Here is a 27,587-nt window from a genome sequence, read left to right on the forward strand (position 1 = left end):
ACTGGTCTTCCAGCCACAGAACAATTGTTAGGAGTGATATGAACTCACATTCCCAAATATGTTACTTGCTGGCAGTATAACCTGAGACTTGGTTTCCCCAGTATAAAATAGGGATTAGAGTACTTACTTCACAGGATTATTGTGAAGACAAAAGAGATAAGGTACACAAATATATAAATCCCTCAGTATGGTACCTGGCATACAGTAATAAATGGTAAGTTTTATTTCATTAGTTTCTATCCCTGTTCTTTGCCATCATGCAAACACTTACCAAATTAGCCTTCCTACAAAATTCAGCTTTGATTATGCCACTCTTTAATAAGAACCTTAAAAATCTATTTATCATCTATTAAATCAAGACCAAACTGCTTACCTTGGCCCCAAGATCCCTGTGCAACACTATATAAACTACCATTCTAGTCTTACCTCCCTACTCTCCCTTATTGACAACGATTAAAGTATTCCTGTTCTTTGGATCTTTTATGATTTAGCAAATGTTTTTCTCTTCTGTCTGGAAACTTTCCTTGTAAAAGCCTTCCTAGCATCAATGCCAATAACAGTAACATAGATAACAACAAGGGCTGCTATTTACTAAATGCTTACTCTGTGCCAGAGAGTTTCCTAACCATGTTATACATTACTGCATGTATCCATATAACTCGGTAAAGGAGAAGTTGTCTTCATTTTACCTATGAGAAAACTGAGGTAATCCAAGGTTACACCGGAGCTAATAAGCACTGTATTTAACCCCAAATCTCATGTTCTTAACCTGGACTTTATTGCTTATTGTAAATACTTCTTCCTCCATGCAACTTTTTCTTATCTTCACAACCAGATACAATCTCTCCCTTAACCTGAATAGCACTTTAGGCATTATAGGAAACAGTCTGGTCTCTATCTTTTTAAAAATAACACTGAACATCTCATCTCTGGTAAACAGTAGCTTGAGGAGAAGGATTATATCTTTTTCTAACAATGGATTCTTAAGATATGGGAACTTGAATTTCATTAAGCAAAGTTCCTGGTAACACCTTTCATACTTTGTCAAATGATATAGATCCTACTCATAAAATTCAAAGGTAATAATCTATTATGTAACAGACAGTTCATTTGGCAACCAGGAAAAATAGTAATTTTTCTTCATTTGTCAATCTCATCTCTCGTCTTAAAATCATGACAAGCATCAGTGTTCCTAACATAAATTAATCTATATTTTGAACGTGAGGCTACGTACCATGAGAAAAAAACCCAGAATACCTTTTAAAAGGATTGGTAATTTCAGAAAGAGAATGATAGGCCTAATTCCTCATCAGTATCACCAAAAAAAATCTTAATCTTCTAAATTTCGAAAACTATAATCACACAGCAATATATTAGTTATGCATGAGATGTAAAAATGGAAGAGAAACAGACTTCATATAAAATGCACTGACATAGGAATGTCACACACCACGCTACTTCCAAATTTTCTTTTTCTGTAATTAGTGGTCCTGTTTTACTGAAGCACTTTTCATTTAAAAAATCATGAAGCCTATATATAATATATAACCTTTCTTCACTGTGCCAGCTAAAATGGTGCCAAGGGATATGAAACAGTCTACAGGTTCAACAGACTAGAAGGATTTAAGAAAAATAAAATAAAATTTAAAATGTGCTGCAGTATGAGAAAGAGATTTTTTGCTTACTGTACACCCAGGGAACTGCTAGAGCACAGTCTAAATACTACCACTGACATCATCGGCTCCGCTACATATTTCAATTGCCGTATTTTAAGTGACTACAGAAACCTGAGCAGGCAAATTATATGAAACAGCTTTATGACTCTGCTTTATCAAAAAAAAAAAAAAAAAAAAAGGACAATGACTACATGCTAAAAACAAAATATTAAAAAGTACATCTTTCTCCACCCAGTTGCAATAAAATATGGCTCCTTACCCCCATTTTTAAAGTGTTTCTTAAAAATCCTCCTCCTGATGGCTTATTTTGTTTTATAATGACCATTTTCTGGCATCTCTATTTTTTTTTTTTAAAGATTTATTTTATTATTTATTTGACAGAGATAGAGACAGCCAGCGAGAGAGGGAACACAAGCAGGGGGAGTGGGAGAGGAAGAAGCAGGCTCACAGTGGAGGAGCCCGATGTGGGGCTCGATCCCATAACGCCGGGATCACGCCCTGAGCCGAAGGCAGACGCTTAACCGCTGTGCCACCCAGGCGCCCCTTGGCATCTCTATTTTCTTAATCAAGCATTCTTTCCATTTTTAAAAACAAAATAGTGAGAAATTTAATTTTTTCTACAAAGACTTTCCTAAATGGACAATTTTCACTAGTTTTTTTTTTTTTGCCTTTTTCCCTTCCTCATCTTCTTTATGCTTCCATCACCATTTAGCATCATCATCACTGTCATCACCATCATCATCACCACCACCATCATCACCACCATCATAAGATGTCTCACCCAGAGCAGGCAATACACACTGTGACTACTCGCGAGCAGTGAACACGCTAGGATGGCACTTCTTCTGAGCATTTAGCACAGGAGCACTTGTAACCTGATGTTTCATAATATTCTATGCACTGATGATGCTAATAAAACAAGTTTTTTCTCCCTTATGGTTAATTTATAATAGTCCCTTAACAGTACTGAGGAAGATGCTAACCACGTTCACATCTAAGAATCAGATATTTAAAAAGTTCCTTTTTCCAAAAGACATCATTCCATTCTATCAGATGTTGTATGTTGGTAGATAAACAGTAGTGGATTTTTTTTTTTTAAAGATTTTGTTTATTTATTCGACAGAGATAGAGACAGGGAACACAAGCAGGGGGAGTGGGAAAGGAAGAAGCAGGCTCATAGCGGAGGAGCCTGATGTGGGGCTCGATCCCATAACGCCGGGATCATGCCCTGAGCCGAAGGCAGACGCTTAACCGCTGTGCCACCCAGGCGCCCCAACAGTAGTGGATTTTTTAAAAGTACATTTTCTTTTCTATTTATTTAAAAATTGAGATATAATTGACATACAACAGGACATATTTTTTCAAAGTTTAAGTAGTATACTCTTCTGAGAAAACTCTGAAAAATTTGCCAACTGTTTATCTACTTATGTATAATTCATATGCTTTAGCAAAAGGCAGAATCTTAAATATAATGTTTTCTCACCTCAGGAGCAAACATGGTCTCATAGGTAGGATTATACTGAACCTCTTTGACAGCAGGGTCAATGTGAACTCCAGTCTCCAAATCTTCCTAAAAGAAAACCAAAAGAACATTAAATTTCTGACAAATAATCATTTTATTCTGGAAATGATATTAAGGTCACACTAGCTATTTTAATACCAATTTTATGATTATTATACTAGTGTCATATGATTAATAATTCTAATACTCAGAGACTAAAAGTAATGTGTGTAGGTAAAAAGGTTAGAATGCATAACATTTTTTCCTTTCAAAATGCTGACTTTATCCCATCTGAACAAATTAAAAATTTCTAAACAAGCTAATAAGCTACTCAAAGTTTCACATTAAGAGAGTCCAACTCCTCTTTTTTATGAACTCGAAAGACCTAATCTCTGGTCCCAAATTCAGGACAACTCCTTCTTTATTCAGCAAACTTTATTAGACATATACCCATATGGCACATGGTTCCAGGCTGCAGAAGTGGCAGGGCCCTAATATTCTAAATCTAAATCTTACACTCCATGCCAGTGTTTCAACCTTCTGAAATTCATCCCCCAGTTCAATGAACATAAAAATCTCATGTCCACTAGAGAACCACTGGTGATCTCTATTTTGTGTAACCACACCACCTACCACAAATATAATTCTCAAACTGGTATCTCTAGCCTGGACCTCACCTCTGAACTCTAAGACTTAGGTATCTAACATTTAGCTCAACATTTTTTCTCCCAGGATGCCTAACAGACATCTCAAACTTAATACACCCCAAAGGGAACTTCTGGTCTCCCCCTGCTCAATGACTTCTTCCAGCCTTACATTTGCTCAGGCAGAAACTCCTGAAGTTATCCTTGATTCCTCTTTCTTTCACATTGTATCTTTAATCCATCAACAAATCCTCTACCTTCTATATACATCTAAAGTTCAACCACTTCTCAAGTCCTGTTTCACGGTCATCTCATAGTCCACTTTACCAACTCACACCTGATTATTGTAACAGCCTCTTAAGTGGGCTCCCTGCTTCTACCCTTGTTCACCCACAGCCTTGCTCCATGCAGGAAGCTGTGTGATTTTTCAAGATTATGTTACTCCTGCTCTAAACCCTCAGGTAGCTTCTCCACTCAGAGTAAAAGCCTAATGAAGGCCTAAAGGCTCATTACCAGTTGTTCTCAGAAAGTAAGTATGGTTCCCTAGGGTGGTGTTATAGGGCATTTTTATCTTCCTGTATTGTCCTGCCTGAGTATTTACATATTAAAAACATGTTATTCGTACATGTTTCATTCACATATTTAACAGGCTATAAATACCTTTCCTTTAATTAGGGCACTCAAGTTATATTTTGAAATTTTTAAAGAAGTTACATATCATCTATAAATTATATTTCAGTAAAGTAGAATTACAGAGTTGCCATTACAAAATGAGGATGTTTGAATCTAACTGGTTGAGAATTTTCCTCCTCTTCCGAGATCTCAGAGGGATCTCTCCCCGCCAAACTTGCCCCCACAAACTTCTGTCTTCATCAAGTCCGGTACAGGTGCTCATCAACTCCAGCCTCACTGGTTCATTTGCTATTCCTAGAATTCACCAAAAGTCAATCCTGCCTCAGGGTCTCTGCGTACAGTATTTCCTTTCCCTGGAATGTTCTTTCCCTGGATATCCACATGATTGTTCTCTCTCTTTTATCAGGTCTCTGCTCAATTTTTCTACTTTCCTCTTACCTTGCTTTATTTTTCTCCATTATATTTATCATCATCTGACACATATATTTATTGTCTACTGCCCCTTACTAAAGTATAAGCTATACAAGTTGGATTTCATATGCACAAATGTATCCTCGACCCCTAGAATTATCCCTATCAAATCACCATCTTTATTCTGTTGGCCTTTTGCTGATGTAAGATACATCTGTCAACACAATACAAAACACAATTCAAAGTAATACTGAAAAATTTTTTTAATGAGATATCATGAAGTTGGCAGTGATGCTGGAGAAGAAGCAATGCCACTGACAAAAGATGTGATAGACTTAGAACAACTGATGACTAAAGACTAGAAAACAAGCAAACAAAAGCAATACAACAGGCATACAACTAGTGTTCCAAAATTTTACCACTTTTAAAGCAACCCTCACCCAAAGCAGGAAACTTAATTTCTCTACTTCTCAAAGATAGGGTTCCTCAAGTATGACTCCCTTAAACTTCTATCTTCTCTAGTTTCATAACTGTCCATATCTTTACCTTATCTTCTCTTTCTCAGGACTTCAATCTCCACCTCAAATTTTTATCTGCAATCTTGACCACACTCCCGGCCTCTGGATCCATACACCTAACTGCCTCCTAAACTACATGATACGGCTGTTCCACAGCATCACACACTCTGCAAAATCTCATTCTGTGCTTCCACCTTGACCCACTAACAAATAAGGCACTGAGTCTTACTGATTCTACCTCTGAAATAGCTCTCCAGCAACCCTACTTCTACTGTCCTTCCCATCCTTGTCCCTACTAGCCTAGTCCAGACTTCATCATAGCTTGCCTCATCTATTATCACACCTCCTTATCTGGTCATACACTCCCACCTTTGTCTTATTAGACAAATTACTTATTTTTAAAAATATCAAGCACTTTCACCCTTGCTGTACTGCTGGCAATGTTACTGTCTTTGTTCCTAATGCATTTCCCTTTATTATATCATAATATGTCATCTTCTTATTTTCTCCTATACGTTCCCTTCTCTTGGCTCAGGAAAACTGCCTTTCCATAATCCTAAGGAATGTTTTACGTAATTCCTTATAGCAATTGTTACATTATATGATTTGTTGCACATGACTTTTACTAACATATTATATTCTCACTGCCTAGTAGAATGCAGGGTAATCAGTGCATGTTCAATAAATATTTGTAAATTGAAAAAAGAAAAAGTCAAATCCATTGAGAAGGAGGATGAAGGCTGACTAAAGATCATTAAATTTGGCAATTACGTCACATAAAACCTTTGCCAGAGCGATTCTGGTAGTGGGGTAGAGCATGGAAAAGCAGTCATAAGAGGCAGAGGTATAACTAAGGATTTAGAAAAACAAGACAGTAATAAGTTTTACTCTCTCAAGACATTTGGCAATAAAGAAAAGAAGAGATGGGTGCCAGATTGAAGGCTTTTTGAGGTAAAATTAAGTTTGTTTTTTCCCTCAAGAAAAGACTAAACCAAGATTTAGTCAAGTATTAGCTACCAGATATGAGTGAGTAGGGAGAAACACAGGAACAAAGCCAGGACACAGCTGTAAGGTTATCTTCTGAGAAGAGGAGAGCCCTCTCTGAGACAAAAGAGAGAGGACAAAAACAAGGATGGATGATGGGTGATGATGTCTGGAGCTGATGGGAGATGTTGGAACTCATAACCGATCTTATTTTCTTTGTGTAGTTGGGGGCACAGGCCTCTTCACAAAGCAAGTATGGTAACTTCAAATTCATTTATACAACCAACAAATATTGACTGGGTGCCTACTATGTGCCAGGCATTGTTCTAGGCCCATAGAAATAGAAAAAGCTCCTTGTCCTTTTGGAGCTTATATTCTAGTGAGGGAGACAGACAATAAGCAATACATTTATTGTGAATTATATAGTTTGCTAGAAGAGGGTAAGTGCTATGAAAAAAAAGGGTTTAACGACCTTAATGTTGTCTCACATTATCTCATATAATTCCTACAGCACTTCTATGAAATAAGTGCTAGCAACATTAAGTCACTTACCCCAAGATGCTAACAGAAAATGAGAAGGGGAAAAATTTCAAGTAGCCACAAGGAACGATGTTAAAGGCACCCAATTAGCAACAACAAAAAAATCACCAGCAGATTATCAGTTCGGGTTCTTAGCTGAAAGCAGCTGAAACCCTTACAGACCGATTAAACAGTATTGAATCTTTTTGAGTATGACACCTTTTGTCTTAGAATTGCCAAGAAGGGTGGAGAATCAGTTTGGGGAACTAGGGTGAGTATACAGATGGAATCACAATTAAAATCAATCATATCACAGAACCAGTCCACTGAGGACAAGAGTTCACCATCACTGAACATCATTACTATTGTGCCCACTACTGGATTCTGCTGTTGAGCCTACTGGCCCGAGAAACTAGATGTTGGCCCCCACTGCCACTTAACATATTCTCTTCCCTTGCTTCTTTGTGGATTAGGTTTAGATTAGAATTTAGGTGAGTGCATTTGTCTGGTCAGCCGAAGTTACCGTCCCCAGCCTTAGCTGAAGGGAGCTGGGAGAACAAGAATCTGGGCTTTCAGCCTCCAGAGGTTGGGGGCAGCAAGGGCTGTTCCTCACATTAAGATTCTTAGGGAGAGGATTCAGATGCTGGGCCACCTAAAATATGATACATATACAACTGACCCCTGAACAACATGGGTTTGAATTTATATGCAGATTTTTTTCAATAAATACGGTACAGTGCTGTAAATGTATTTTCTTTTATGATCTTCTTCATAACATTTTTTCTCTAGCTTCCTTTATTGTAAGAATATAGTATAAAATACACATGACAAAGTATGTTTTAATTGACTATTTATGTTATCAGTAAGGCTTCCGTCACCAGTAGGCTATCAGTAGTTAAGTTTTTGGGTAGTCAAAATGATACTCAGATTTTCAACTGCACAGTGCATTGTTCAAGGGTGAATTATTACCCTAGAATGCACACTAGAATCTTCATTGGTTAAAGACAGTATCTGCCTAATGTTGAGTAGAAAAATTCAGTACCATAAAATTAAAAGGTCATATACAAGTGGCTTCAACTGCATAAAAACTAAATTAAATGCATTTCTTAGTATTTAACTCTAGTATAAACTGCTTAAAATAACAAGGTTTAGCCACATTCCTACCTCCCTAGTGGATTTCACAGAATACAGTTTCTAGAACCACTTTATAATATGGTTTACCAGATTGTTCCGACTACAAGTATTTTAAATTTGAATTATTTTGAACAGAGTATCATGAGATACCAAATTTTAAATGCAAAATACAATTTAAAAAGAATTACTCTTATATACACGACAGTGGCAACTAATAAAAAATATAAATAGGTCCCAGTCTCTGGTTCCTGCTAAAATTGTAGAACAAATTGAACAACCCTCCAGAAAATGAAGAGTTATTAATTAATTATACACTTAATTAGAAAAACTTGGACAATACCACAACCTTGTTTTAATACCCAAGAGGAGTTTAGTAATAATTAAGCATGCAATTGAAATTACCACAGAACTACAGAGGACTTCTATTCAGTTTTAATTATCCATAAAAATTAAAGTACAGTGAGTGAAGGGTACCCTATGGGTCAAATAAGTTTGAACAGGTTATCTTCTGTTGATTCAAAGTAATTTGAGAATAAAATGAGATAATATTTACTTTTGAGTCCTTTTCACATTTTTTACTATGTACAAATAAGAAAATAGATGGGAAAGCACTTTGTAAACCATAAAGCAGAAAACAAATATTAATCATTATTATGAACTATTTATCAGTTTATAGCTCCCCCCCCAAAATTTATAGCTCCCCCCCAAAAGTAGAAATGAATAAACTTCCTAAGATGGAAGTTTACATGGATGAGATAAAAGAATAGAAATTCACATAAAGATATCCTTTGGGTTTGGCCCTCAACAAACGCAGAGGAAAAAGGTGATCTATTTGAAGTTCAGGAGTATGAGAAAGATCACCCAAAAAGAAGAAATTTTAAAATATGCTGAAAATTAGAGGCAGAATTTTCATTTTACTCAAGTTGGCTATGTTAAAGCAGGGAATGCATTGGGGAAAAGTAACACAGTCATGGACTAAAATGAGAGGAAGCTGGGTCTGTTTTTATTTTTTTAATTTTAAAGTCAATTAACAAGCAACTCTTGTAACCCAATAAGGTTCATTACATGATTTCCAAAGTGCCAAATGTGACAGTGTTGCATTAAAATACGTTTTTAAACAGAGAATAATTATCATACATTGGAGAACAGGACTAAAATAATATGTGAAGACATAAGAACTGAGAACTTTCGAGAAACATTGACAATCCACACGCCAAACCAATCAATTTCCAATTAAAGAAACCCCACAAATTCTGAGCAGGACAAACAAAAAGAAATCCACACCTGGGTATCCCATAATGAATGTAAAGACTGAAACTACACCCCCCAAAAGGGGGCAGAGGGTAAGGGTCTTAAAAGCATTCTGAAGAAAAAAGAAAAAAGCTACACTGACAGCTGACTTGTTATCAGTGACAGTGAAGATCAGAAAATAGAATATTTTAAATATGCTGAGAGAAAAAAATTGCCAGTTAAGTAAACTAAAGCCAGTGAAAAGATCTTTCAAGAAAGAGGGTTTAAGTAAAAACATTTTAAAGACAAACTGAGGGGGCATGTGGGTGGTGCCTCAGTTGGCTGAGCGGTCAACTCCTGGCTTCAGCTCAGGTCATGATCTCGGGGTAATGGGATCCAGCCTCATGTGGGGCTCTGTGCTAAGTGGGGAGTCTGCTTGGGATTCTTTCCTTCTATCCCCCGCGCCCCGCCCCCCCCCACCCCCGCTCACTCAATCACTCTCTCTCTCAAATAAAGAAATAAATCTATAAAGGAAAAAAAAGACAAACTAAAACTACAAGCAGTTGCCACCAGTTAACCCTCACAAGAGGACATGAAGTACGCACTACAGGGAGAAAAAAGCAACCTCTTGCGTATAAGATACAAGAATCAGCTTAGCTTACCCTCATCTTCTGATGTTTAAATATATATTAAAAATACAGGACAATAATAGCTAAAGTAGGGGTAGGGGAATGTTAATAAAATTGAAGTATTCTAAGGTTTTTGCACTGTTCAGTAAGAGGCAAAAGTACTGATAAATTCAGATATGTTTTAATGTCTACAGGTAACCACTCAAAGAGCAGAAACTGAGGACATAATTTACAAATGAATACAGGAATAGAATGGAATGATAAAAAAAAAAAATCAATCCAAAAGTATGGATGCCTAGCATACTAACTTTCTGCCTGTCTTCTCCATTACCTGTATTTAAGACTATACTTAAAAAAAAATACTGCTAGGGTTGCGCCTCACAAGTTCTGGTATTATTTTCCTTATTATTCAGTTCAAAATATTCTCCATTATCATTATTTTTTATTTTGGCTCATGAGTTATTGAGAAGTATAATTTCATAATTTTCAAATGTGGGAATTTTATATTTTATCCTATTTGTTTGGCATATAAGCACGTGTTGGTTCACAAACTAGTGATAATTAACGTCCCTGACTCTCTCATCATAGAACTTCCAACGACTGGGGAAGAGGGGGCATCCAGCTCCATCTTTGTGCTCTGCTTCTAATGCACCTTTGGTCCCTTATGCGACCTCTCTTCCTGGATGATCTCACTTAAAACTTGAGGTGACTGAACAGAGTGAGTTCTAGAAACATTCCCTTGCCCCCACCCAATCAATGTACATGCTTTTTCAAGACTTTCTTTTTCACTTACTTTTTCATTTATTCTTTCACCAAATATATTTCCCTCTATCTTGTATACTAGGCATAGGAGACATGAAAATAAATAGACACAACCATCTCTGGCCCCCAGGGTCTCACAATAGTTCAGGGTAAAGAAAATGCTAGGTCACAGCAATGCAGGAAGTGCTACATCTGAGGCACAAAGGAGGGCTGCCTGGACAGACAGAGGAGGAAACGTGCACTGAGATGGAAGGACAGTAGAACTGGGCGGGGAGGCAGCATGAGGAACAAGGAAAGGGATTTCCATGTACAGAGACAAGTATGGACAAAAGTCTTGAGAGAAAAAAAGAAAATAAGGCTTTGGGGGCTTATTTTGTAGAGAGTTCAGCACGGGAGAATGGCAGGCCTCACATTACACAAGGAACTTAGAAATTATCCAGTAGTAACACAGTGTCTTTGGGCAGGAAAGTGATAAAACGCTGGACTTTAGAAAGATTACTTTGGGTGCGCTGTGAAGGAAAGAATGGAATATGGCACTAGGAAACAAGAAAGGAAAAGAAAAAGAAAAAGAAAGATCAGTTGGAAGGTTATTATAATAGTCTTGCAAAGAAATAAGAATCTGAAATAAAATATTTGATAAATACCATTGTGTCACGATGACAGGACCCATGACCCAGAAGCAGGGGTTGAAAGAGAAAGGAAAAACAAGAATGGCTCCTGGGAGAAGTAAGGAAGACATGAAGTAAGGCTGTATCAGTGAAAATGGAGAGGAAAAAATTAATTCGAGAGAAATTAATGAAGCAGAAAATTTAGAACCAGCTGAATGACTAGCTTCAGGGGTTGAGGAGGAAGGAAAAGGAAGACCCTTCTATTTTGGCTTGGACTAATAAGTGGGTTGTGGGATCATTAACCAAAACGGGAAAAACAGGTGAGGTGGATCATGAGGGGGAAAAAAAGTGTTAATTTTTCAGCACATTGGATTGGAGGTGCCTGAAAACCCTCGAGAGAGAGAGTTTAGTAGTTCTGGAGCTAGAAAGGAGTTTAGAGTTGGAAATAGTAGGGACAGTGTGTCTGAGAGAGTGGTAAGTGCTTAATGTGCTTTACGACAAGTCTATCCACAAGATCGGTCCTAGTGTCACCCCCACTTTACAGATGAGAAAGATCTTTGGCACAGAGCACTTAGGTAACTCATCCAACGTGAGCACTTGGGTGAGTGCTGGAGCAGTATTGGAATCCTGACAGTCTCGATTCCAACGCCTGTGTGAACCACTTCAGAGTGTTCACCTGTGAGGTATCAGAAGCACGACTGAGGTTGAAGGCATGAGAGAACATGAGAGGTGAAAGGGGGACTAAAGGCAGAGTCGCAGGAAACATACAAGGGAGCACAGAGGAGCAGGGTTTTGGAAGACCGAGGATAGCCCTACAGAAGCCATAGGGAGAGAAAGTTTCAAGAAACAAGACCTATTTAAGTGTCACTTGATGCAGACATTCAAGTCAGATAGCAGAACTTGATAAGTTCTCAGCATTTCTTAGGGAGAGTAAGTAGTTTTCTAAGAGAGTAGGGCTAGGTTACGCTTGGTTGAGGAGAAAATGAGATGAAGTGAGAGCTCCAAAGAATGAAGCTGTGCAAAAGAATGACAACTCAGGTTGCTGGGGTGATACAAGTTTGGGGAGTTTGTTTTGTTATAAAGATAGGAGGATCCTAAGCATTTTTTTCATACCATTCTATTAATAAAAAGTAAAACTCATAAAAACTTGCAGAAGACTTAAAGTCATAACACTAGACTTGGGAACATTTTTTGTTTGTTTGATTGATTTTTTTTTTATTGAAGTACAATTAGCATACAATGTTATATTAGTTTCAGGTATACAACATACTGATTTGACAATTCCATAGGAAACATCTTAAGTACAAAGTAATTTTTGCACACTGCCTCCCATCCCACATCTTGAGCTTCTGATCATTCCCATTAGGCTCTACTGGGCCTATACTACCAACTGGTGGATGCTTTCCTCTGGCTCTAGACACACCAACCTTTCCTCAGATCTTCAAACACACTAGGCTCTTTGTCATCTCAAAGCTTGCATCTCCTTTAGAAACTCTCGCCTTATCTTGCACATGGCTGGTCTCTCCTTCTTCAGAGCTGCTTTTTCAGAAAAGACTTCCCTGATCAATCTACGGAAGTCATACTCCTACCTTATTCTCTATCACGAAACTCATTTTTTTTTCCCTTCATTGTACTCAGTCCAATCTGTTACCACTGTATTTGCTCACATTTTATTGGCTGCCTCTTCCACTAGCATGTATGCATCAAGATAGCAAAGATGTCTGGCTTGTTGGCCTCTGTGTCTTCAGCCCCTAGAATAGTTCCTGGCAAATAACATGTCTTCAGTAAATATTTGTTAAATGATCCACACAACCCAATTTCTCCCTCTATCACCTTCCTCAACTGAGATCAAGCACACTGTTTCTTAAACCCAAGGCCTTTTCTCACTATATTGACATATATAACCACAAGGGTTAAACTAACATTTATTGTACTTTTATTAGATACTAGGCTCTGTGCGATCAGCTACATTTGTATCATTTCACTTAAATTTTTACATAACCCTCTCATATAGATATGTACTTCTAAAATTATCACCACTGTACAGGCGATGAAACAGAGGAGGGTGTATAACTTGCCCAAGTTCACAGAAGTGGTGGAGCCGGGATCTAGTTCTAACTTCAGAAACAAAGCCCAGGCCATTACTCACTTCAAGTGAAGATACATACTCTAGTTTGGGCAGTTCTGATTTACACTTGCTCTACCCAGGCCACATCCTAATCACAATAAATTCAAGTTTCACAACCCCCCCACTCCCCTTCCCACTTGCTTGCTGGCGGGAGGCAAGAGCGGGGAGCTGTGGAGAGCTGTCCTGAACTTCCAAGTCCCGGCTTCTCCCGAGGAAGATGCATGTAGGAAGAAGAGATCCGAGCGTTAGCAACTTATATCTCAGCACTGAGGAACAGGTAACCCGGGGCCTAATAGGAGACTTTCGGATTTTGGAGCAGAAGCAGACAATCCCGCACTGCATCAGTGGCCAAAGAGCTTACCTTAACTGCCACCTCCGGAGCCGAGTCCACCGCCACTGCCAGAGAGGGCTTGGTCGAAGCTGATTTCGTCAAGTGCATGAGGGAGTCGGCGGCTGGCAGGGAACACCGTCCGCCCTCACTGTCCGAGTCCGATTCGGACCCTGAACCCGAACCGTAGGACGCAGCCAGAGCTGCAATCGCAGCCGACATGACGGCAACAGATCCTCTGCGGAGACCAGGCCCGGGCGGAAGAAGCTGCTCCCAGGTCCTGACAGATGACCATAACACACATTATTTACTTCCTTTGCTAAGAATTCCCTTACAAAATTTTGGATTGTACATTAATTAGTATTTAATACGTATAGGAGAACCGAGAATATGAAAAAATTTATCTAGGGAAATAGAATTATAATACCTTTATAACTTTCAGGACCTATGTGGCTGGATTAAAGACTACGAGTTCCGAAATACCTTGAGGCCGCGAGGTCCTACACTCCCGGCGTGCAGCGCGGCGGGAAGTGGGAGAGGCACAGTGGGAAGTGTAGTTTGGAGCGAGGGGAGGGGCGAAGTGGGCAGGCCTCTCTTCAACCCCTCCCCTGAATGGATGGTTCATTCAATTGGCTATCATCTTCCCTCACTCCCTGGCCAAGCACTGTTCTCTCCGTCCCCTTCCCCCAAATTGAGGATTGGGCAATACCATACAGCCTCAGGAAATGGGGGGGAAAGCCGTATTCATTCCCTCTATTGGGAGAGTGGGAGAAAGCTGAGTTTTCCACCACGGCTGCACCTAGGCACTGGGAGAAGAGGAAAGAGAGACTCTTAAGTTGGAAGACCTTGAGTGGTGGAGAATAGCTCCTGTTGGGAAGGATGGGAGATTAAGTGGCGAGGGCCAGCGGTCCCCCCTGCTTCAGGCGCGGATCCCTGCGTCCGGTTGTGGAGCGTCGCGCGCGGGGAGGGGGCGGGCGGGGGGCGGTGGCGGCGGCTCTCGGTGTTGTTCGCTCGCGTCGAGCACACGGTGGGTCCGGCGACCGGCGGGCGCCGCAGGCGGCGTTCCCAGAAGCCCGGTGCCTCGGCCGCTGCCCGGAGCGGATTCCACGCAGGAGCCTGTCGCTCCTGGAGGCTCTAGGTGGAGTCCCGGGAGCTGAGGGGGACCGGCGGCCGCCACCGAAGCATGAAGACGGGGTAAGGCAAGAGCCCCCCATGATTTCACGGTGAGCGCGAGTCTCTCAGGAATTGTTTTTTGGTAGGGACAGGGTGCTGGGAGAGGAACTCTTTCTCACTGGCCAGAATGGAGAGAGGTGTGTGTAGCGCTCTTGCCCCGCAAAGGTGACGGGGATGGGCGCGCCGCCCCCGCGACGGCCCCCACCCCCATTCGCGGGTTTCCGGAGCTTCGGCCGCCCACCCGCCAGCCGGGCTGGGTGCCGAGGGAGACGGTAGCCAGCCGGCGCGCCTGGGTATCGGTTGCAGGGGCCGCCCGAGGCTGCTCTAGGTGGGGAGACTGCAGGTCTCACCTGGGGTGCCACCTCCTGAGCGCCCCTGCCCTGGCCGGCCACCCCCTTGCCTCCTCGCTCTGGGGGCGGCTGCAGCCCGAGGTGGCGGAAAAGCCCCCGCTTGCGCTACGTGCGGGAGGCTCTAAAGCCGGCTAGTGCGTTTGCGTGTTTGCGCCGCGCGTCTTTATATTACAGACATAAAGGTAAAGCGAGTGCGGGGATTCCTTTCTTCTCCTGAAGAGGGGGCGCAGCGGGGAGGTCGCCTCCGATGCGTGGTAATGGGGGAGTGCCTCGGGCAGAGTTAGGGAGCTGCTTACTCAGCTCCGATGTCGGCAGGACTCGCCCATTGTGCCACCCAGATAATTATTCAACTATGCAGCATCCATTGCACCTTTCCCATTTTTCTTTTCCCCTTGCTACAGCATGCCCCCTAGCTTCGATACTCTGACGCCTTCTCTTGCATGCACTTGCGGGTGATGAACTGGAATAATGATGAAAAGAAAGCACATCTGACCTGAACGTTCACAACCTGTCTTATAGCCGATTAATTAACTAATCCCCAGCTAGACTAGATAGTTTAATATGACTCAGTCTAATCCTGTCCTTTTCTGTATAAGGTGTGCTTTGGATTGTAATTTAATTTTTTCTTTGGTGCTAGATTCACGTATTAAGTCTTATTTCTTGTGCGGTAATTGATTTATTGGTTATTCAACCCATCTAATGTTCTTAAATTTAATATGTGTGATAGGTAACTTTCATCTTTCTAGTTGTTGATAGTACTATCTCATAATTATAAATGCAGTCTTTGAACTCTCAAAACAGTTTTTCCCATATGCTCTAAGTTTCTGTTAACAAGGTATTTTTATTTATGGCGAATATTTGAATAAAGTACTTGATAGAAAATTTCTCAAGTTTTGAATAAAAAAAGTTTTATATTTCGTTATTTTTCAGTAATGGAATATTTTATTGCTAATCATAGCCTTCAGTTGAATGAAAGGAAGCATTTAATATTTAAGGTGGGGTTTCAACTGCCATAATGAGCATTCGCTAACTTCTCTGAATTTTATTTTTCATTCAGTTCTTTGCAATATCATGTATTAAATTGTTGTAGATTTTTTTTTCTAATTTTTTTCTAACTTCTCTCTCGAAGAATGGGCAGGCTCCAGTTTTGCATGATCTACCTGAAAGATGGAATATTTTTTTGAAAACGGAAGAAGCAACTGTTGGTTACTTGATTGTTATGTTAAAAACTGTTTACCTCTCGTTATTTAAAAATAAATGATTCACTGCCAAAAATAAGTGTTTCCTTTTTTTTTGTTTTGTAATCCTCTCCTGGGTTCTCTCCTCTAAGCTTGTTGCCATAACCCTCTTGATAAAACGGAATTGCACATAGGCATTGCAGAGGCAGTGGTTTTAAGGTACAGTAATTGTTTTATGGCATTTGGAAGTGGCGCACATATAACTTGATGGTGTAGGATCAGTTGCTTGGTTAGGAAATGACCTTGCAATTTACAAAATGGACACCTCTGTGCCTTGGTTTCCTTGTGTATAAATGGAGATAATACCCATTTATGTCATTGAGTAGTATGCATAAATTCAATAAAGATGTTTTCATAATGTTTTTAAAGAAAATTTAGATATTTTACCCGATGGATGATGAAAATATTTCAGGGTAAAATACAAGGGGAAAATGTCATTAGGATATTCCCTGGCATGTTAGAATGGCAGATTTACAATGAATTTTGCTTTGGAGATATATGACTATAAACTGAAAAATGTTTCTTATCCATCAAGAGTTTTTAATAATTGCAAATTTAATAGGTATTGTAGTTAATACCTATATGTAGATATAACTATAGATATAGTTCATATTGATGAAAAAAGTTATATGACTTGGTAATAAAAAAGTTGAATCTTGAATTAAGTTTGTAAAAAAAAAATTTCAGAAAACATTAAGGCCTTTTTCATTGAAAAATTTGCAGATGACATTATCCAAAATACATACTTGGGATCATTTATAAGGTATGGTATGGAATTTTGTTTATTATTCAGGTTTGTAAATAATTGCATATTCAGATGCAATGTATTAATATTGTATAATACTATGTTTAATTTTACATTTTTCTTCATTTTCAGAATAGTTTAAGGTATCCATTTCCAGGTTGTCACAGAGATGGTAACAGTAGCTTTTGATCTCCTTATTGGAGTGTTATTAACTCAGTTAATTTTCATAGCAAAAGGTACTATTAAAATAAATTATTAAAAATTTTACCAAAGCCATATTTTGGTTACTTTGGGGAAGCTTTATATAGATCATGAGTTTATTCAAATGTCTTTAAAATTACTATTGTATAGTTTCTTTTTTTGAGAATAAATATGATTACATTTTTAATGTTTTCTCAAATGACCAACTTAAAATTCAGCTGTCATTATCACTTGGGTAAATACAGTTAATTAAAGGTTTTTCTAAGCTCCTTGAGGACAGAAACTAACCTGAATCTTATTGTCATAAATCCAAAATTGCTAGCATATTGTTTAGCACTATTGTTATTGTTGTTAGACAAATGAAATGAATGAGTGAAGAATCTCCATTGATTTAATGGACTGAATAGAAATTTTTAAAAATAGATTTATCAAACAAATTTTAATTCATGAAACATAGCTTTATTTCAGGAGAAAAGAAAAAATGTTTTGGAGGTTCTTTGAACTTTATTTACCTGTTCAGATAGAATTCCTTTACCCACACATTTTTTGGAAGAGTACTAAATATCTGTATACTATAATGTGGATTGTCAACCTTTCATTCATGAAATGATTAATTTTCTTACCTCTTATAGGGCACTTCATGAAAATATGCATTAAAGGTTTTTTGTTGTTTTCCCTAAATTAGATAAGTGTTGAAATGTTTTGGTTCTTTTTTGCTTACTTCAGTTTTCCAGTGAAATACTATTAAAAAGATGTATGTAAATCATATACTGTGCCAAATGTGCCTGAATACCAAGTTTTTTAAAATAAATGACCTCTGAGGTAGAGCTTTTTATAAAGTGAAGAACCTTGCATTTTTCATTTATCACATTCAAATAATTTTGATTCTTTGTATATTGCTGGTTCCTAATTTAGCATGAGATCTATATTTTAAAATCTGTAAAATGGTTTAGAACTTGGAACTTCCTCAAAAACAATATTCTTGGTGGTTAGATTTGCAGACAGCCCACCAAATTTAACCCATGATGTACCTAAATAATAAGATTTATAATACTAGAGAATTATATTAATACTAGGATAAATATTATATTGAAAATACCTGCACTGTGTACAGTTTTTCTTTTGGAAAATCCATTCAGAATTTTCTTTGAAATTCTAATACATTTCTGTTGTGTTAGATGTGACATCATTATTAGGAACTTCTCCAAAACCCACTGGATATGAAGAGGAGGACCTTCCTCAGTTCAGTGAGCCTTACGTTATATGGGGCAAGAAGTGAGAGAATGAGGGAAATTGGAAGGAGCTAGGGTCTTCTATGTGACGTTTGACAAGTCGTTTTACTTTTTAGGGTCTTTGGTTTTCTCGATTGTAAGATGAGAAGGTTGAAGTAGGCAATCTCTGAAGTTCCTTTCAGTTACAAATAATTCAAAGGCATCTTCATGTTCAGTGTAACCACTTTTTTCTGAGGTTCATTTTTCCTTTCTACTGTTACTGCTTATGTACCTCCTCTCAGGGAATTTCTTCTATCTGAGTCTACCTCTGAAAAGATTATAGTCTTGATCTTTTTCTCACGTGCCTATTCTTGGAAGCAAGACTTTTTAGGGTTTTTAAAGAAGTTTTTTGTAATGTTTGTTGTTTAGTCTGCTTTTATTTTTACTCTTCTTTATTTTTTAACTCCTAGTACCACCAAGAAACAGAGTTAAGATGATTTGCTTTGTTCTCTTCTTTTGAGTTTTTTACTGACAGCCTTTAAATAAAGTCAAGGTAGATTTTATTTATACTTTGAAGAAAGATCATATCTGGTGAATCTCTAGAGAAATGTTTTTTATAAGGAAAAATATTGGAACTAAGGTTTTGGGGTTGGTTTATTAAGATAAAGTGATGGAATATGGCCTGGTAATAGGGTTGTCACATACTGTATAGGATATCCTGCATTTTTATTGTTAAATCTGGCAGTCTTACATTGGGTGCTCTGGAACTTTGGGCATGGCAGGAGGATGGGTGTGGTGGGGCTGGAGGCAGAGTGAGAAAGTGAGTTTATGGATTCCTTGAGAACAGAGTTTTGTTGTTGTTTTGGTTGATTGTTTTGTTTTGCTTCATTTTTGTGTCTCTAGAATTAAGTGGATGTTTTAATGGATACAATCACTACAGAATAGTAGGTAAGTAATTCTCTTAGGTGGAAAGATCGGGATGCTGTGAGAAAAGGGGTCATGAAACACGGCTATGTTGGTCATACACGTTGGAGTATTTTGTAGATTTTTAATTAACTTCTTATTTGGAGGTTAATAATACTAAAAAACTAATAAGTAACATGTTTTCCTAAGTGGATAAAAATTAACATTACATGCTTGCTATATATAATACAAGTCACTGTATAGCTACCATCATATTTGTTATATTTAATTGGTATCATAGTCCTGTTAGAATTTAATGGAAGAAGAGAGTTAACTGAAATAAACAAGTTGTTTATTCTGCTCAGCAGAAGCACAGGTTCTCTGGGAACCACTTTCTTGTCCCTTCCCTCAGTAAGTTACTGTGGAACAACCATTTTAATAACTTGATAACAGTAATTCTGCCTGCCTGCTACCCTTTCCCTCATCTATAATTGGTCAGTCTAGTGCTGGTTACCACTTGTCCTATGCTAAACCAATTATTCATTCAGCACATAATTATTGAAGGCCAGCTGGGTGCTGGAAGTATACAATGGAGAGCAAAACCGAGGTCTCAATTCTCTTGTAGTTAACAGTATAGTAGGAGAGACAGATACTGAACAAATACACATATCTGTAATTAGAAATTGTGGTAAATGCTATAAAGGAAAAGCGCAGGGAAACTGCTTTACCTTGGGAGTCAAGGAGGGTTCTTTGAGGAAAAATTAGTGGAAGTCAGCTATGTGAAAAAGGAAGAGAATGCAAAGGATACATGTTCAACAATTTTGAGGTGGGAAAGAGCTTGGTAGATTCCACCAAGAACTAAGAAAAGGCCAAAGTAGATAAAACTCAACTATATAGTGAGCGAGAGGGACTGTGGCTTAATGTAATAAGGTTGTTAAAGGTAAACAGGCCAGCCATGTAAGGCCCACATAGGTTTTGTTTCAATTGGGGTTGTGGATTTTAAGTGTATTGGGGAAAGCCCCGAAGGGTTTTAATCAGGTTAACAACTGGACCAGATCTGCCTTTTAAAAAGATCACTCTGGGAGATCAGTCACAATTCTGCCCATTTCTGTAGTTTATAGGTGCAGTTCTATATACCTGCACTAAGCCAGGAGGACACTCAGAGCTTTTCCTGAATTCTAAGTGCCCAGAGGTTTGAATAATTTGTTTTTGCTCTAGTGGCTGAAACTGTAAGATATGAAACACAGAAACTGTTCATGGTGTTATTTCTTGTCACGTGAACTAAATAAACAGGGGCATTTGGAAGAAAGAACAAGAGAAGCAGATACACAGTCTTAGCTGTAGTCACCTGTCTTTGTCCATGGTCCTGAGATTGGGTTCCAAGAGACACCCAAGTGTAATACTGCTACTACTAATTTTTGTAATAAGTTGTCTTTTTTCCCCCCATAAACTAGTTGGAATTATATTTCTGGTACTTGGCAGCCAACCAACCAAGTCCTATCATAGATTAATTTGTATAAGGTCACATGGCTTTAATAAAAATGGTAAATTTGAACACAGATTTTAAAATCCCATTTTTTCCTACTACCCTGTGCCCATAAAGTACCACTTCTTAAACTAATGGTTCTAATGGAGTTCTAAGGACATGGTGGTTGGGTGTGGTTGACACCTATTAGGTGATGTTGGCAACAATGCTTTATTTTGGGTATGTTTGACAGTGGTATAGCTTTCTGCCATTCTTTCCTCTTGAGTAACAGTTACTCAGGTCTACTCTAATAAGTTAATGTTTCTATATTGACTAGCTTATTTGAAAAGAAAATGAAAAAGCTTGCATATCAGGGCATAGATGAACTTATTTGATTTCTCTACCAAAAATATGAAGTCTGTCATTTTTTCACATTATGCTACAAAAGCAAGCTTTTTTGTTTTCCACTCTTTAATAAGACTCTGTTGTCTTATATGTGTCATATATTTTTTGGGCAGGGATAAATGTTGTAACATACATGTGCTAGAAATGATGTCAGAAAATTGTGGAAGGGTTAAGGAGAAAAGGAACAGGAGAAGCATTTCATATTTTACTTGAGGAAGAAGACTAGCACTTACTTACTCTAAAAACCAAAATAAAAGCTTTGTGTGATACATCATAATATATGGCTAGAAATTTACCAGTTTTGTTGATATTTTCAAAGAATCTTTTGGTTTCATTTGTTTTCTCTGTTGATTTCCTGTTTTCAATTTTGTTGATTTCTTTCCTTCTGCTTGCTTTTTCTATATAGTTTCTAAAAATGGAACCTGAGATTATTGATTTAAATCTTCTTTCCTACTGTATGCATTCAGTGCTTTTAATTTCCCTCTAAGCACCACTTTTGATGGATTCCACACATTTTAATAAGTGGTATTTTCATTTTCACTTACTTCAAAATATTTTAAAATTTCTCTTGAGACTTCATTGACCCATGTGTTATTTAGAAGTGTGGTGTTTAATCTCCAAATACTTTGGGATTTTCTAGCTATCTTTCTGCTTTTGCTTTCTATTTTAATTCCATTGTGGTCTGAGAACATACATTGTATGATGTCTATTCTTTTAAATTTTGGAGGGTGTGTTTTATGGCCCTGAATGTGGTCTATCTTGGTGAACGGTCTATATGAACTTGAGAAGAATGTGGTTTCTGCTGTTTTTGGGTGAAGTAGTATATAAATGTCAATTAGATCCAGTTGATTGATGATGATGTTCAGTTCAACCCAATCCTTACTAATTTTCTGCCTGTTGGATCTGTCAGTTACTTATAGGGGGTGTTGAAGTCTCTATAATAGTGAATTCATCTATTTCTCCTTGCAGTTCTCACATTTTGCCTCATATAGTTTGGTGCTCTGTTGTTAGGTGTATATACATTAAGGATTGTTATGTCTTCTTGGAATGTACCCCTTTATGTTATATAATGCCCTTCTTTATGCCTGAAAAATTCCCCTGCTCAGAAGTCTGCTTTTTCTAAAATTAATAAAGCTACTCCCGGCTTTCTTTTTATTAGTGTTAGCGTGTCTCTGTCCCTTTCCTTTTCAAATCTGTATCTTTACATTTAAAGTGTTATCTTGTAGACAACACATTGTTGGGTTTTTTTTTTCATCCACTCTGAAATTGTCTTTTAATTGGTGTATTTGACTTATTCACATATAAAGTGGCTATTGATATGGTTGGATTAATATCAATCATGTTTGTAACTTTTCTGTTCATTACAGGTGTTCTTTGTTTTTGTTTTTTTTTCTCCTCTTTTTCAGCCTTCTCTGGCTTTAATTGTGCATTTTATATAGTTCCATTTTCTCTCCTCTCTTAGAGTACCAATTATACTTATTTTTTAAATATTTTTTAGTGGTTGTCCTAGAGGTTGCCTGCTTAACATAAATCACACAATGCTGCTTCACAGGTAATGCAGGTTTCTTATAATGAAGAATTCCAGATTTCTCTCTCCCAACCCTTATAACACTGCTGCCATTCATTTGCTTATCCATATGCTATAATCAGCCAGAAGTTTGTGGCCATTATCACTTTGAACAAGCAATTATCTGTTAGATTCAAGAATAAAAAAGTATTCTATCTTCCTTTCATTTATTCATTCTCTGTAGCTTTTTCTTTATGTAGATTGGAGTTTCCAACCTATGTCATTTTCCTTTTCTCTAGAGAACTTTTTTTCTTGGCAAGGCAGGTCTACCGGTGTCAATTCTCTCAGTTTTTATTTGGCTGAGAAAGTCTTTATTTCTTTTTCATTTTTGAAGGATAATTTCTCTAATGACAAACTCTAGGTTTGTGTTTTTTTTCTTTCAACACTTGAAATATTTCACTCCACTCTCTTGTTTGCATGGTTACAGACAAGAAGTCCAACAAAATTCTTATCATTGTTCCTCTATAGGTAAAGTGTTTTTGGTTTTTTCCCTGATTTCTTTCAATCTTTTTCTCTTTGTTTTTAGTTTTCTGCAGTTATATGCTTAGGTATGGATATTTTGGTATTTGTCTTTGCTTGATATGTTCTGAGCTTCATGGATTTATGGTTTGGCTTCTGTCATTAATTTTGGAAAATTCTCAGGCATTATTACTTCAAACATTTCTTTTACTCTTTTCTGTCTTCTGGTATTTCTTACATATACGTTACACCTTCCTTAATTGTCCCACAGTTCTTGGATATTGTTTTTTTCATTTTCTTTTCTCTTTGCATTTTAGTTTCTATTGATATTTCTTTGAGCTCATTGATTCTTTCCTCAGCTGTATCCAGCTTTCTGATGATCCTATCAAAGGCATTCTTCATTTCTGTTAGTTTTTTTTTATTTCTAATGTTTCTTTTTGATTGGTTCATAGAGTTTTCATCTCTTTGTTTATATTTCACCTGTTTGTGCGTGTTGTCCACTTTTTCCATTAGAGCCCTTAGCATGGTAATCATAGTTATTGTAAATTCCCAGTCTGATTATTACAAAATCTGCTCTTTCCAAATTTGGTTCTGATGCTTGCTTTGTCCCTTCTGAATATGCCTTTATTTCCTTTTCACATGCCTTATAAATTTCTGTTGAGAGCAAGACATGATATACAGGATAATAATAGAAACTGAAGAAGGTAGGTCTTTTGTATGAGGTTTTATATTTCTCTAACTAGGAATTAGGTTGTGTTTACTGTTTGCTGTAGCTGTAGCTGTAGGTGTCAGAGGTTTCAAATTCCTCTAGTGTTCTTGTTTTTGTTTCCCTTCTTATCTTCTGGTTTCCCTAGAAATAACTTCTTAAATAGTCTGAGCCTTGTAGTTTTGTTTGTTTGTTTTGTTTTGTTTTTTTTAAGCTATAATCCTGTTACTGTATAGGAGCCCTGTTGATATGGTGGTAAGGTGTGGGAAGTAGGGAAGTAGTCTATGATCCTATGTTAGTTTTTTAAGATTTTATTTTTAAGTAATCTCTACACCCAGTGTTGGGCTCAGATTTACAGTCCCAAGATAAAGAGTCACATACTCTATGGACTGAGCCAGCCAAGCACCCCTATAATCCTGTTTTTCAGTCAGTCTCTTACTTGGTCTGTGTCCCTGGACCTCCACAAGTGCTTCTCAGCTTGTCTTCCCCCTACTATAGGAAAGTCAGTAAGGCAAAAGTGGGCAGGAATTTGGGTAGTTTTCATTTCCAAGTTGCATAAGGCTCTGACGAAGCCTTTTCCTTTGCTAGATAAGCATTTCTTGTGGAGAATTCTGTGGACTTGTATCAAAATGTTATTTTATTCTTTCCCCCAGCCAAGTAGAAGGAGATTTTTTTTTTTTTTTTTTTTTTTTTAATTCTCACTGTGAGAAACTTGTGGGGCATAAAACCTTGGAAGGTGTGTCAGCCCCCTCGGACTAGACATCCAGAAGTTTTAAACTCTCAAACTAATCCACAGTGAGCCTCCAGCAACTTGTTCAAGTTACCATTTAAGTGTTCATTTCAATTCCTGATTTCTGTGCCTTCTACTTCGGTTAGCTAGTCTGTATTCTCTATTTATCATTCTTTCTAGTTTCTTGGGTGAGTGTCCTCTGACCTCAGTATCTCAAGGATCTAAAAAAAGTCCATTATTTTTCAGGTTGTTCAACTTTTATTTTGTTGTGAGAGAAGAGTGATAACTTCCAAGTTTTTTACATCTTGGAGTGTAACCTAGAAGTAATAATATATTAAAAAACAAAACGAAAAAAAAAACTGTGGTATTCCACTGTATGGATATACCAAAATTTAATTCATTTGTTCCCCACTGTTACATGTTTAGGTTGCTTCCTTTCTTTTATATGGCAAGCCATGCTCTAATAACTCTTCTTGAATAAACTGCAATTTTGATTTTAATGGCTATTTTTCAGTTATCTATATGTCCTCCTCTAATTACCCAGAGATTAATCAGGAATTGGCATACTTAAACCAGAAGACTGGATTTAATTCTTAGTACTTTCACTTATTAGGTAATCTTGGACCATTTTACTTCTGATCCATTTCCTCATTTGTAAAATGTGAATGATAACCACCACCTGGAGGAGCTGTTTAAGGACTAAATGATATATTAGAAGGTATTTTTAAACTATAAAACACTATGTAAATGTTAGGTAACTTAGGTATATTAAATTGTTATATAAACTATGAGGCTTAATAATAATCAAGCTCCATGGTGATTAACTAGCTTGAGACCAGGCTGCCTCGGACAGTGTTTTGAAAGAAGATATTATGATTTATTGATAATTCTGAGAAAGGGGGCACAGTTGATTCTGAGGGAGATAGCTAAGTAACAAGTACACCTTAAAAATCTGATGAAATGATATGTTGATAGGAGTTGATAGGGAATATTGTTTAACTTATGATAGAATATATTAGGTTTTATGAAGATAAGAACTAAGAAAAATAAGCAAAGCTGTTTTAATATAGTTCTGCAACTGGGCAGGCATTCAATATACTTCTGAAACACTTGTTAAAGCTATTAATCAGATATAAGTTAGATATTTCACTTATTTCAATATTATTCTCCAAAGTGACCTAGTAATTTTTGAGGTAACATAGTTTTTAGTGACTTGACACTCAAAAATGGGATTTGTGGACCAGTAGCATCAGCATCATGAGAGCTTCTTAGAAATGCAGAATATTAGGCCAACCCCATATCTGCTGAATCAGAAAGTACTGAAGCAGTTTAACAAGATCCCTGGGTGGCTGGCATATACTTTAATGTTTGAGAGTCTCTGACTTATTATGCATAAATCTTGCAATAGAGAAAGACCATTGTCAAGGTTTTTAACTTTATAGTATTTCTGAATAGCTTATGGTTTAAAGAGAGAATAGTGGGTTAAGTGTAACTTTACCAATATTGACAAAATTATGCTAAACAGAAGGATGCACTTATCTATTTTTAAAATCTTATACACTTGGGGTGCCTGGGTGGCTGACTTGGTTAAGTGTCTGCCTTCAGTTCAGGTTGTGATCTCAAGGTCATGAGATCACCCTGTAGGGGCTCCCGGTTCAGCAGGGAGTCTGCTTCTCCCTCTCCCTCTGCTGCTACCTTTCCCAACCCATGCTTGCTTGCACTCTCTCTCTTTCTCTCTCTGTCTCTCAAATAAATCTTTAAAAAAATAAAATAAAATCTTATACACTTAGCAAAGATGAGGGTAGGCTATTACAAATGTAATGATCTATAATAGGTCAATATTGAAACTTTAAAAAAAAGAAAATTTGATTAATTTTTAAACTTGTAAAATATGGTAATGCTTCCTTCATCTGACTTCCCTGAGAATGGAGAGATTCCATTTACATGTCTTTTCTAAAAATTATAGCTTCTCCCTTTAAAAGTAAAATTTGTATTTTAATTACTTTTTATGGGAACAGTTCTGAAAGTATTATATAGTTCTCTGTTTCATTAAAAAAAGTATGTGGAATGTAATATAACTTTTTCTTAATGATAAAGATTCCCCTGTCATCTGAAGCCTTATATGTATAGATGCTCTGGATTAAACTGATTAATTGACTCATTTTGAAAACCTACTGTTATTGTAGTCTGTTGTAATACAAAGATGTTGGTTATTAGAGGATATAGGATTATCTATCTGTATAATAAGTTATCCTACATTGCTGGCCTACATTATTGTGTTTGATTTTTTGAACTTCCTTTTAAAAAAATTATTTCTTTATTTGAGAGAGAGAGGAAGAGCGTGAATGCGGGGGAGGGGCAGAGGGAGAAGGAGAAGCAGACTTCCCCCTGAGCATGGGAGCTCTACGCGGAGCTCCACACCTGGGGGCTCCATGGGGGGCTCAATCCAGGACCCTGAGATCATGACCTGAGATGAAGTCAGACACTTAACTGAGTCACCTAGGTGGCCCTGAACTTTCTTAGTCTTTGGCTGTCAGTGTTACATGCCTGCTTCTAGTAGCTTCCCCCTCTAAATTGTCACTTCCGATCTACTGCATTCTAGGAAACCAAATGAGATTATACATCATAGGAGGGTCTTGGCCTCTCTGTTAATTAATTAATTTTTATTGAGCAGCTGTTAGGTGCCAGATTCTGCGAACTGCTGAGTATTCAGTGGAGAATAAAACAAA

General features: G+C 37.6%; 2 protein-coding genes across 4 annotated transcripts in view; one reads left to right on the plus strand and one right to left on the minus strand.

Annotated features, from left to right (window-relative positions):
* The window catches only part of CDC40 (cell division cycle 40), a 51,357-nt gene extending 37,389 nt beyond the window's left edge, over positions 1–13,968 (minus strand). Inside the window, exons 1-2 of the mRNA XM_026511643.4 lie at positions 13,739–13,968; positions 3,160–3,246 (exon numbers count right to left, since the gene is read on the minus strand). Coding sequence (XP_026367428.2) covers positions 3,160–3,246; positions 13,739–13,927 — 276 coding nt within the window. The 5' untranslated portion in view covers positions 13,928–13,968. The remainder of the gene's footprint in view (positions 1–3,159; positions 3,247–13,738) is intronic.
* Positions 13,969–14,677: 709 nt separating this feature from the next.
* Positions 14,678–27,587, plus strand: part of WASF1 (WASP family member 1) — a 67,240-nt gene continuing 54,330 nt past the window's right edge. Inside the window, exons 1-2 of one of the 3 annotated variants that reach the window (XM_057311147.1) lie at positions 14,678–14,928; positions 19,527–19,571. The gene's annotated coding sequence lies outside the window, so the exon portion shown is untranslated. The remainder of the gene's footprint in view (positions 14,929–19,526; positions 19,572–27,587) is intronic. The other 2 variants (XM_048226132.2, XM_057311148.1) reach the window with 2 other exon arrangements.

This window comes from Ursus arctos, unplaced genomic scaffold (assembly GCF_023065955.2).
Source record: "Ursus arctos isolate Adak ecotype North America unplaced genomic scaffold, UrsArc2.0 scaffold_13, whole genome shotgun sequence".
Lineage (NCBI taxonomy): Eukaryota > Metazoa > Chordata > Mammalia > Carnivora > Ursidae > Ursus > Ursus arctos.